The 12,943-nt window shown below is 41.2% G+C and overlaps 1 protein-coding gene across 1 annotated transcript in view; it reads left to right on the top strand.

Moving 5' to 3' along the window:
- The first annotated feature begins 1,164 nt into the window (after positions 1 to 1,164).
- SLC10A6 (solute carrier family 10 (sodium/bile acid cotransporter), member 6) overlaps positions 1,165 to 12,943 on the top strand; it is a 27,365-nt gene continuing 15,586 nt past the window's right edge. Inside the window, exon 1 of the mRNA XM_011951794.1 lies at positions 1,165 to 1,689. Within this exon, the coding sequence (XP_011807184.1) occupies positions 1,313 to 1,689 (377 nt within the window). The 5' untranslated portion in view covers positions 1,165 to 1,312. The remainder of the gene's footprint in view (positions 1,690 to 12,943) is intronic.

The following is a 12,943-nucleotide window of genomic DNA, read 5'->3' as shown; positions in this document are numbered from 1 at the left end:
CCCATTCCTCAGTGTCCATTCTCTGCAAGGCTCTGCGTAAATACGCCCTGTGCTGACCCCTTATACACAACCTCCTGGGGGGTTGGATGGCCAGAGGTGCTTTCAGGGTTTGTTTGCCAAAGGCAGTTTATTCTTTTTTCAAATAGTTAGAATTTACTTCACATTTGAATCCAACTTGTGTTTTTATACAGTCAGCATGTCCTGAGCGTTCTGTCATGGAAAAGAATTTGCTCATCCAAGAATAAACAATGCCTAGCTAGTATCCCTCTTGAGACAGGTAGAGGCGTTTATGAAGTGTGCCTTGTTACTAGCCTGTGCCCCACAAATAAACTTTCTGCTGTGAGAAAGGGTGTGGCACCTGCTTTTTTGGAGGTTTAGTTTCACAGAACCATACAGTCCTTGTCGGGTTTTGCCAGCAGTGCCTGCTTAGAACGCACAGAGGGGCCCTGGACACTGTGGTCAGAGGCTGTCCTCAGACCCCATCTCCATTGCAGACCAAGCTCTTTACCACATCCCCTTGCAGGATTCCCACATGTCCCTAGGAGGCCCATGGGTATGTATCTCCAAGTAGACTCTTATCTCCAAAAGCAAGTGACAGCTCCCTTGAATTATTTTGGGTGAAGGAATTGGTTTTCACATGTTTCATGAGGCATAATTAGGTGCCTCATACCATATTATTCTTTCAGGTGTTTAATTATTGAGTTTAGACACAGATTCTAATAGAAATAGAAGAAAAACTGTGACAAATTCTCAAGTTTTCCTGAAATGATTCATAGTCCCTCCTGACATTTCCTCCACCAGCTGTTTTTTTTTTTTTTTGCTCTACTGTTTCCAACAGACATGCTTTGCTAATGGTACGAGGTGTGGCTTTGTTGTTTTTTCCGGAGTTAGCCTTTCTATCTATGCATCCTGGCTCTTTGAAATCCCAACTGAATTTGGAGAAATTATTTCTTGGCATCCACCCTACTTTCCTGGGACACAATGTGATGCTGACGACATAACCCGGTCACTCCACTTGACAACAAGTTTGTTTGTCTCATCTCACAAACATATTCAGTGGTGAGTAAGAACAGAAGTGGAAAGCCTTACTTACCGCAGTTTATTATATGTTTCATGCCCGTGATAATTACTTTTATAATGCCACTTGTGAAAAAATTGATTGGATTAGGATGAATCACCTTGCTGGCCAACAGTTATTGGAATGATTCTCCATGTGTGACTTCGTTGCACTATTACAAAATGTGGCAGGATAGACCTGCCCAGCCATTGTTGCCAGTGTTCATTTGTACTGCTGCCTTAAGGAGATGAGGACATGAGAGCCAATTGTTCCAGCAGCTCAGCCTGCCCTGCCAACAGTTCAGAGGAGGAGCTGCCAGTGGGACTGGAGGTGTATGGAAACCTGGAGCTCGTTTTCACAGTGGTGTCCACTGTGATGATGGGGCTGCTTATGTTCTCTTTGGGATGCTCCGTGGAGATCCGGAAGCTGTGGTCGCACATCAGGAGACCCTGGGGCATTGCTGTGGGACTGCTCTGCCAGTTTGGGCTCATGCCTTTCACAGCTTATCTCCTGGCCATCAGCTTTTCTCTGAAGCCAGTCCAAGCTATTGCTGTTCTCATCATGGGCTGCTGCCCGGGGGGCACCATCTCTAACATTTTCACCTTCTGGGTTGATGGAGATATGGATCTCAGGTAAGTAACCCCAGGGAAGCTTAGTAGTCTGCCTCTTATCCTGCCTGAGGGGAATAACTGACACTCTTGTATTAAACACTCTTCCAATCTTTTGGTAGAGATTTTACTGGGAAATGTTATAAATATCACAGAGACTTGTTCAGCCATGGGTGGGCTTTATTTTCAGTGCTCAAAATTTACTTTGCTGGTCATCATTTGCTTTATTGGCTGTTCTGAGCAGTGGGATATGTTTCCTATGTGATAGTGGAGGCCGGTCTCCACCTCACCCAGTGGCCCTTCCTAAGCTTGGGCTCATTCTTACCTACACTGGCCTCTTTAGCAACTCCCAGGACTTAAGCCAAGAATCCCAAGAAGCTAATGATTGTGGTTTGGTAGCAGCCGTCGTGGCTGTGGTGGCATAGTCAGAATGAGACTCCCGTAGCTCCAGTCAGTGATGCCTGAGCACCTACTTTAGGAAAGAAGCACTTTAGAGGACTGGATAAAGGAGCTTTAGGGGCACCTGGTGGCCATATCCAGCTTTAAGTGCCTGTTGATTTGACTTCAGGAGCAGCGCAAAGGCTCTCAGGACTAAAACAGTTCTTTCTTGTTGCTTTGCAGATGGTTAACATCATCACTAGATTTGCATTCTTTCCCTTTAAGCCAGTGACCTTATTCCCAATTATGGTGTAGATAAATACCTCTGGGAGACATTAAGCCTTGTCCCTTATTTACACTTTAATGAGGATGAATTAGTCACACGCTTTTCTGGATTACATGTTTTGATGGGGGGAAAAAAGAGCATTTGAGGAAAGAGTAGAGGGATCAGCACTGGAAAAAGAACTAAAATCAATGGTCTTTTGAGACTCTTTGCTTACATATGAACATACCGTTTCACCTCCTGCCCTGGAGAAGAACTGCTTATAAATTTAAGTCTTTGTTTCATGTGTATGTCATTTAGTTGAGATTTACTCTACCATGAATGGATGAATAAGAGGTAATGACTGAGCTGGGAGTTGACATCAGTGAGAGTCAGCTGCAGCTATGGGTTTCCAGTTTCCCGCATGTGCTGAATGTTTAGCGTATGGTACATATTTCACCTATAAATTTTAATGGGCTCATACCATGCAGAATAGGAACTAACTTTCCTATGGCAGTGTTATTGGTTGCCCACTTATGAGAGATTTGAAAAAAAAATAACTTGATGAATTTTGTGTTTTACCTTAATGGTAAAAGCCATTAATATTCATTGCTAATTCAAATTCAATAAAGTTGACTATTTAACTGGGAAATGATAGCTATTCTTTGCATGAAGTTCATAAATCATAGATAAATTCCAGGACCTAAAAGTTTTTGGAAGGAAAAAGGAAACTAATATCTATTAAGTACTCTATAGGCATGGGATAGATGCTTTCATGCTTATTTTCTTCTTGGGGCTCATAATAACCTTTTAATGGCATTTTATTATTCTGAATTTTACAGCTGAGAAAATTGTGATTCTGGTTGGTTAAGTAGCTTGCCAAATGCTACAAACCAGTATGGCAGAACTCAGATTTGAATTCACATCTGTTTTACATCAGTCTGCAGTTTAGATACATTTCCCCCATGACATTTAGCAACACAACTAGATCTTCTGTTCTGAGTAGCAGCATAAATCTTCAGTGTTCTCAAACACTTGTGTTCTGGGAAAGAGAACATTTATTACCTTAATCTCTTATTAGTCAATGTTGTCATAAAAACACCAATGTATAGGAAATCTATGAAAGATAAAGCTAATTTTACTTTCTTTTGCCAACTCTATCTTTAATTCACCTTTAACTTTGTTCAAATTATTTAACCTATCTAAGCCTTATCTCATCATTGGCAAAATGCGGTTAAATTTACCTGTTTCTCACAGGACTGTATAGATATGTACACACACTCACACACACACATATAGATAATAGTTTGGGGTGGAGTTTTGCTCTTGTTGCCCAGGCTGGAGTGCAATGGTGCGATCTTGGCTCACTGCAACCTCCACCTCCTGGGCTCAAGCAATTCTCCTGCCTCAGCCTCCTGAGTAGCTGGGAATACAGGTACCCGCCACCACGCCCAGCTAATTTTTGTATTTTTAGTAGAGATGGGGTTTCATCATGTTGGCTGGCTATTCTCAAACTGCTCACCTCAGGTGATCCTCTTGTCTCGGCCTCCCAAAGTGTTGGGATTACAGGCGTGAGCCACGGCACCTGGCTGACACAAGACTATATTTTATGGAGGAAATATATACTTGTGTGTGTGTGTTTGTGTGTATGTATTCAGGGTGCCAGGCACATAGTAGCTGTGCAACAAATATTATCTATTTCCTTTTTTCTTTCTAAATTTTGATTTTGAATCTTACCAACAAAACTCAAAAAACAAAAACTAAATATTAGATTTTTAGAAGCTTATAGGTACAAAAGTAATAAAATCAATTTTCAGTAGAAACCCAAATAGGAGAAAATCCTGTCCAGTGTGAAACAATATCCAAGTGATTATATTTCTTCATAATTGATTACCAACAAAAATCAGTTGTAAGCAAAACTCAGTGGATCGTCATTGATAGGAGTTTTATCTGCTTTTAATGCTGGATAAAATCCAAGAGCGTTTAGCACAACATCTTCATTTGACACATGAAGAAGTGGAGACTTAGCCCCCTGCGGATGACCCTGAGTATGTTTCTCATGCCTTTACTCCGGCTTCACGCAGTGCACTTGCAGTTCTCCACGTGTTCACCCCACACAGGCATTTCAGAATCCATTGATTTGAACCGGTTTGTGTGTTCTGCAAATGAGATGATTGATGACACCCATCCTCTTGCAGTTGCCTGGGCTTGTCATCTTAGCCTTGCCCTGTGACTACCCTCATTCTCACCATGGCCACTCAATCCACTGCCAAGCCCTGTAGCCCCTCCTCTTGTTGTGTTGCTCACAGTTCTTGCTTCCTGTCGGTCTCCACTAAAACTTCCTCAGGTCAGGCCCTCACAATTTCTTTCTTGACTAATTGTATTTTCACAGCAATGAAAGTGCTGTTCTCTGCACCTTTAATCTCTCCATTACGGCTTTGCAGTAAGTGGATAAAGCAGGCTCTGATACCAGATTGCCTATATTCAAATCCTGACCTTGGGCCTCTTCTCTGTAACTGGAAATCATAACATTACTTGCATGGTACTGTGAGGAGAAAACAAACATGTTATACATACAAAGTCTTCTCAACACCTACTAAATTGGTAGAAACTACTAAGCCGGTCTACTTTATTTCTCCAGGTTCTTTTGTTCCACTAGCCACCTTAAGAACAATGGTTTTTAGTCAACGTGGGCTGCTTATAGTTCTCTGAACATATCCCACACTCTTCCAGCTTTCTTTTGCCCATGTTGTTCCCACAGTCTGCAATGCCAACTGACCTTATTCTGTCTCCTCCAGTCATGATGTTGTCCTTCCTTATAACTATTCTAGAAAGCAGTTGGCTGACATGTATGAAGAGCCTTAAAAATTATCCTGCCTCTGGGCCGAGTTTGGCTGATCATGGCTGGGTTCTTTTACATACTGGGGAGTTGGTTAAATGTAAACTTGTGTCGGGTGGTGATATGGTTTGGCTCTGTGTCCCCACCCCATTCCTATTTGTCGAGGGAGGGGCCTGTAATCCCCAAATGTCAAGGGAGGGAGGGGATCGGATCATGGGGATGGTTTCCCCCATGCTGTTCTCATGATAGTGAGTGATGGTTTTATAAGTGTTTGGAAGTTCCTCCTTTGTTCTTCTCTCTCCTGCTGCCTTGTGAAGAAGGTCCTTGCTTCCCCTTCACCTTCTGCCATGTTTGTAAGTTTCCTGAGGCCTTCCCAGCCATGTGGAACTGTGAGTCAATCAAATCCCTTTCCTTTATAAATTACCCTGTCTTGGGTATTTCTTTATAGCAGTGTGAACATGGACTAATGCAGGTGACTTCAACCTGGAGAACTGGGCTCTCTTACTACATGATCTCATTTTCTAGTAGATGAGCCTAGACCTAATCATATGGCAGCAGCAGGGTTCTCAGAAAGGCAAAGCAGAAAAGGTCTTTTGAAGTGTTGGCTTTAAACCAGATCCTCATCCTTCCACCACATTCCATTGGCCAATGCAGATTGCAAGGCCAGTCCAGCTTCATGGATTAGGAAAGTAGATTTTGCCTCTTGATGTGCTGAGCTTCCAAGTCACATTACAGCAGACTTGGATAAGGGAGGGGTGAAGAATAGGTGGTATTTTTTCCCCAATATATCCTGCTAGAGATAGACAGAATTCCTACCTTTGAGGGTAGGATATGAAAATTAAGATCTGGCAGTACGGTGTAGTAGTTAAGTGCTCTGGAAACAGCAAGCAGACCTGTCACTTACTGACTGGATCCTCTCGGCAGATTATGCACATTCTCTGTGCTTTACTTGCCTCATTTCTAAAATGAGAAGCGTTCCTACATCACGAGCTGTTGAGAGGACTGAATGAGTTAATATATCTAAAGTGTTTAGAATCTCACCTGGCATAAAATGTGATATGAACTGTTATTATTATATAAGGCAGGCAAAAGAACATCGTGTCCTGGGGTCTGTGTTTTAATCTCTGCTCTAGGAACTCTATGCCTAACCCTAACCCTATATATAACGATATATCATAATATATATATGTCATTTTTTATCTACTTATCCATCAATGGACAATTGAATTGTTTCCACTTTTTGGCAATTGTGAATAATGCTGTTGAGTCTCAGCTTTCATTTCCCTTGAGTGTATGCTTAGGAGTGGATCTGAGGTTAAATATTAAGTATTTTGTGACTGTAGGAAAAGCAAAGCAAAATATGAAGTCCAAATGTCCCCCTTCCCCTACCCTAGTTTCTCCTGAAACTACTGCCCAGAGATGTTTCTCCTGTCTGTCCCCATAATTCGAATTATGTAACCCTTCCTTATCATCTGTTGGAAAGCATCGCAATAGCTGGGCTACTTGTCTGCCTCACTTACTATGTCTGTAACTCCTGGAAGGCTTGTTCATCTTTGTATGTGCAGTGCCAGCCTGGTAGTGGTAGGCACTTGGTAAACATGAGTGAATGAGTGAATGACAATTTCTGATTGCCTGTGTGTATTACAAAAACTACCCCTTGAAAGAGGTCCAGGCCAGGCATGGTGGCTCACACCTGTAATCCCAGCATTTTGGGAGGCCGAGGTGGGCAGATCACTTGAGGTCAGGAGCTTGAGGCCAGCCTGGACAACATGGTGAAACCTAATCTCTACTAAAAATGCAAAATTAGCCAGGTGTGGTGACGCGTGCCTATAATCCCAGCTACTCAGGAGACTGAGGCAGGAGAAACGCTTGGACCCAGGAGGAAGAGGTTTCTGTGAGCCGAGATCACACCACTGCACTCCAGCCTGGGCAAGTGATAGACTGAGACAAAAAAACAAAAAAACAAAAAAACAAAAAAAAAGAAAGAAAAGAAAAGAAAAAGAAGAAAGAAAGAAAGAAAGAAAAAAAAGAGGTGTCCATTTATTGATGCAACTTACGATCAGGACATCTCTCACTTTCTTTTCTTTTTTTTTGTTTTTTCTTTTGAGACAGGGTCTTACTCTGTCATCAGGCTGGAGTGCAGTGGTACAATCATGGCTCACTGAAGTCTTGGCCTTCTGGGGTCAAGTGATCCTCTCACCTCAGCCTCATGAGCAGCGCAGCTGGGACTACAGGCATACGCCATCATGCCCAGCTAATTTTTTATTTTTTATTATAGAGATGAGGTCTCACTATGTTGCCCAGGCCGGTCTTGAACTCCTGGGTTCAAGTGATCCTCCCACCTAGGGCTTCCAAAGTGCTGGGATTACAAGTGTGGGCCACTACGCCTGGCCTCCCACTATCTTTATTTGAGAACTTTTGATATATACAAGAGGCTCATTCTTCCCTAAGGATGTATTTATGTCCTCAGCTGCAGATAAAGGATTCTGACCACTGGTGGTGGTGGAGCCTGTGGAGCTCAGTGGCCAACTTTGACCTTTGAATTTTAAAGAAGTTATTGGTCCTTCAGGAGAGAACCTGGAAACAGAACTTGAAATTGTTCAGCTCTGACATGTCTTGGTGGAAAACTGAAGGTCCTCTGCATTTAAGGCTTTGGAGACAGAACTGAGACTGAATCCATGAGACTTCATGCAACCTTCCATGTCTCTATGTACTTTAGTTTCCTTATCTATACAATGAAAATAATACCCACACATAGAGTTATAGTGTAAATGAAAAGAGAAAATATATGTAAAAGCATGAGGTGTAACACCCAGCACATAGTGCTCAATAAATACTTGTTATTATTGGAAGGCAGCAAACAAGGATAACATTTATATCAAGGGATGGAAAATCAGGCCTTGAGCTCTATTCTAGGGTCAAATCTTCTGGTATGATCTTATAGCTCACTCCGCGTTCATCTGGTTAGCTGGATAATTTTTTATTTATTTCAGTTGGAAAGCAAGTGTATACTTTTTTTTTTTTTTTGAGGTGGAGTCTCGCTTTGATGCCCAGGCTGGAATGCAGTGGCACGATCTCAGCTCACTGCAAACTCTGCCTCCCAGGTTCACGCCATTCCCCTGCCTCAGCCTCCCGAGTAGCTGGGACTACAGGCGCCTGCCAATAGGCCTGGCTAATTTTTTGTATTTTTTTTTTAGTAGAGACGGGGTTTCACCATGTTAGCCAGGATGGTCTCGATCTCCTGACCTCATGATCCGCCCGTCTTGGCCTCCCAGAGTGTTGGGTTTACAGGTGTGAGCCACCACGCCTGGCCACAAGTATATACTTTCATAGTTTCATAGTTTGAGAGTCAGAGTTCCTGATTTTATGGGATTTTTGAAATTAAAACAATGTACGAATAACTTAATCTCCAATTGCAAAATGTTAGTGACACTACATTTTAATGTAATGTGTATATATGTAATTTCCCTGCTTTAAGGTAGGGTTCAAGACTTACCTGTTTGTCTAGACTTGCTGAATCTGTCTCATTATTTTCTGTAATAGTTTGGAGATGATGATGCTATTCTTCTTAATGCAAGTGGGATCTTGTTATACTGAAGTTAGATTTTGCCAAAAATTTTCCTATACATGAAAAGTCAAGAGATCTACTTAGCCACATCCTCTGTTTATGCTACATTGGAATTTCATGGCTAAAAATACAAGGCGTGACTTTCAACTATGCTCACAGGCATTCACTCTGTACTTTTCCAGCCTTGCTGGTTTTGTAACAGTTGGCAGAGCACCAGGATCACCTCTTGCCATACTTGACCAATATCATGATCACCATGGGCTTGAAAATTGAATAAAGAAGGAAGCAATCACATAGGTAATCAAGGACATAGAATCAGTCTGATATAAATCTCACTTTGCTTCCCATAATCATGAATCTTACCTTTCTGCTGTTTGAGCCAAAGACATTCAGTAGAGAAATGTTGTGCTGGTTCTCCAGAAGTTCAAGAGATAAGTGATGTAATATGGAATTCCATTCAGGACTTGGTAATATGGACAGTCAAGGAATGTAGCACTATCGTAGACTAAGAAGTTGGAAAAAACTTTCCAAGCATCCTCTTCGTGGATACAGAGGTCTGAGAGCTGTGGCAAACTGCTATTTTTCTTTTAAATTGCCCACCAGTCAGGAAGAAGTCTTTGCTTAAAGTAAGCATTCTTAATAGGATAAAGTAATTTCGGGTTTCATATGGAATAAAATATATGCAAGAACTGCTAAGACAAGTTTGCAAAGGAAAATTTATCTGGAGGTATTTGCCCTACCATATATGAAAGCACTCTAATTAGTCTAGTATTTGTTCAGGGAAAAATAAAGTTATTTATCAATGAACTAGAATAGAATTTCCAGAAAATATTTTGTATACACTTGGCCATTTAATATATGATGAAGGTGACACTTCAGTATAGTGGAAAATGGTTTATTTTAGTAAATTATATTGACACACTTGCATCTCAATATATTAATAGAAAAATAGATTAGTCTTATACCTGTTACCATGTAAAATATAAATAAGTGAATTGAAAATATAAGTATAAAAGTAAAAAGTAGAAGGCAATATTTGAATGCCCTCAGATCAGGGTACATCTTTAAGATAAGAAACTCAGAAGCCTTTAAAAAAACAGCTTTGACTATATAAATGTTAATTGTAGCAAGTCATAAGCAAAGTCAAAGATACACACCATGCTTGGGAAAAATACTTGTATTATTCATGATAATATGAGTCCTAATTTTAAAAGAACTCCTACAAGTTGAGAAGAAGTCTGACAAGCAAGATTGTTCAGAGAGGAGGACACAGAAGAAGCCACTTGACATGAAAGAAAGCACAACCTGATAGAATCCAGAGTGGAGGCCGGGCGTGGTGGCTCACGCCTGTAAATCCCAGCACTTTGGGAGGCTGAGGTGGGTGGATCACCTGAGGTCCAGAGTTCGAGACCAGCCTGGCCAACATGGTAAAACCCTGTCTTTACTAAAAATTAAAAAAAAAAAAAAATTAGTCAGGTGTGGTGGTGGGTGCCTATAATCCCACCTACTCGGGAGGCTGGGGCAGAGAGAATTGCTTGAACCTGGGAGGTGGAGGTTGCAATGAGCCAAGATCACGTCACTGCACTCCAGTCTGAGTGACAGAGTGAGACTCCATCTCAAAAAAAAAAAAAAAAAAGAAGAGTGTAACAAGAGTGAGATCAATTTTTCAATGCTGGCATGACAATTAGAAGGGACTGCTCACATCCAGAGTAGGCAAGATTGTGAAATTTAGCAATCTTTTTGGAAAGTAATCTGGAAGTATGTATTAAAACAAAAAACATAGACTTTTACATAGCAATTCTGCCTTGGGGAATTCACAGAAAGAAAAGAATCATTTCAAGTGAAATATGTATAAGAGTGTTTATTATAACATTATTTATAATGGCAAAAACTAAAAGCAACTGACCTACTGTTAATGAAGTGATTGAAGAAATTATGGCATATTTAGATTATGGCATACTTTGCAGTTCTTTAAAAGAATAAGTTTAAATGTACTGATCTGAGAGGATGTCTGTGATAGATGAAGTGGGGAAAAAAGCAACCAAGCTGCCGAGTGAGGTATATTATAAGGCTCCTTTTTTTGTTTTTAGAGACAGGGCCTCCTTCTCTCCCCAAGGCTGGAGTGTTGTGGTGTGATCATAGCTCACTGCAGCCTCAAACTCCTGAGCTCAAGCCATCCTCCCGCCTCACCCTCCCAAGTAGCTGGGACTACATGTGTGTACCACCACATTCAGCTAATTTTTGTACTTTTTGTTGTTGTTGTTTTTGTAGAGACCAGGGTTTCTCTATGTTGCTCAGGCTGCTCTTAAACTCCTGGTCTCAAGCAATCCTACCAATTCAGCCTCCCAAATTGCTGGAATTATAGGCGTGAGGCACTGCACCTGGTCTGGTTCCTTTAAAAAGAAAAATGACGAAAGAAAAAAAGTCCTATTGATTTAACAAACAATCATGAAATAAATGGACTGCTTAAAAGAAAAATAAAAGAGCAGAAGGATGTATACACATAATTGTAAGTTATCTAAGTCTGGATCTGAAAGGAGCACCAATCAGCTAAATATTTGCTTCTTAAAATTTTACTTGCTTTTGTCCTGGAAGAGCATATTTTTTTTTTTTTTTTTTTAAGACAGAGTCTCACTCTGTCACCCAGGCTGGAGTTCAGTGCCATGATCTCGGCTCACTGCAACTTCCATCTCCCAGGCTCAAGCAATTCTCCTGCCTCAGCCTTCGGAGTAGCTGGAGTTACAGGCGTGTGCTGCCACGCCTGGCTAATTTTTGTACTTTTAGTAGAGACAGGGTTTCACCATGTTGGCCAAGCTGGTCTCAAACTCCTGATCTCAGGTAATCTGCACGCCTTGGCCTCCCAAAGTGCTGGGATTACAGGTATGAGCCACTATGCCCTGCCGGAAGAGCATAATTTTATAGAAAGTCTCTTTTTCTGGATTGCTGTGGGGTTGTTTACCATATGAACTAAGTATAAAGGAGTCATTTCAGTAAGATTTTTACCAATGTTCACCTGCAGATACATGACATATGAGGGAGACAGAGAGAATATTTCCGTAGCAGCAGGGTGTTGACACTGGGTCATTCTTCGATTCATACATTTATTCAGTAAGTATTTAACGAGCTCTTCCAATGTGCTGCAGCATGAGACTATGCCAGCTCCTAGAGATGGAGAGGAAAATAGGACCTGGCTCTTATGCTGCTCACTCTGGCACAGATGGACAGGTACATAAGCACTTCTGTAGGGTACAGTGTGTGTATAATTCATGAGCCAATGTCAATAAAACTGTGTCCAGAGGGCCATGGATTCAGAATCCTAGAAGGAGGATTGCTAATTTTCCTAGATATTGCCAGACACCCTCCGTGGTGTACCATTGTTACCAGCAATGAGGGAGAGCACAGAGGGAATCTTTTTAGTATCATTGAAGTAAAATAGATGCTGCGTTGTCAAGAGTATAAACATTCTCCTGGCAGAAAATGTTGAAGTAGTCATAGACGTATTGTTTTATAGGCAGGGTAATTGGATGGAAGCAATGGTGATATATATTAGGAGGAAGAGTGACGGATGACTTATAGACCCAATAAAGTGCTGAAGGACCCTCGCTGTCTCTGCAGAAGACCTTGACATATGAAGGGCCTCCTCCCTCTCCTTTGTAGAGCAGGAGGGCAGTCTGCTTCTCTGTCAGTCATTTGTGTCTTGCACACAGAATGAGCACAGTGTCTATAAACAGTACGTACGTGCTTAAACGTACGTTTAGCATTGTGTAGTTTTTTCCAGCAAATTGAAAGATAAAATATTTGATTGGTCTGATGGGTATCTTCTTTCCATTTATTTTCTTTCCCCTAATTTTACTAATGCATTCTTTCACTGGTTCTATCACTCAGGTAAGTACAAAATACAGCCTTAGCTTGGGGACTGGGAGTAAGATTGAGATGGAAAGAATAGATTTGGGATGGAAGGCACCAAAAAGTGGGGTAAGGTTGAATCGTACTGAATCTAGTTCTTCAGTTCTCATCCTATCCGATTTTTATTGGCATTTAGCCTTCATTTGGGAGCTCTCTTTTCTTAGCTTTCATGAAATATAACCTCCCAGCTCTCCACTGACTTTTTTAAAAAAAATTTATTTTTAATTGACAAGTTAAATTATATATATTTATGGTGTACAACATGATGTTTTGCTTACTTGCTTCTCAAATCTCAGTCTTCCTTCCTTCCTTCCTTCCTTCCTTC

This window comes from Colobus angolensis, unplaced genomic scaffold (genome assembly GCF_000951035.1).
Source record: "Colobus angolensis palliatus isolate OR3802 unplaced genomic scaffold, Cang.pa_1.0 Scaffold328, whole genome shotgun sequence".
NCBI classification, from domain to species: Eukaryota; Metazoa; Chordata; class Mammalia; order Primates; family Cercopithecidae; genus Colobus; species Colobus angolensis.
This window is presented reverse-complemented; position numbering and strand designations above follow the sequence as displayed.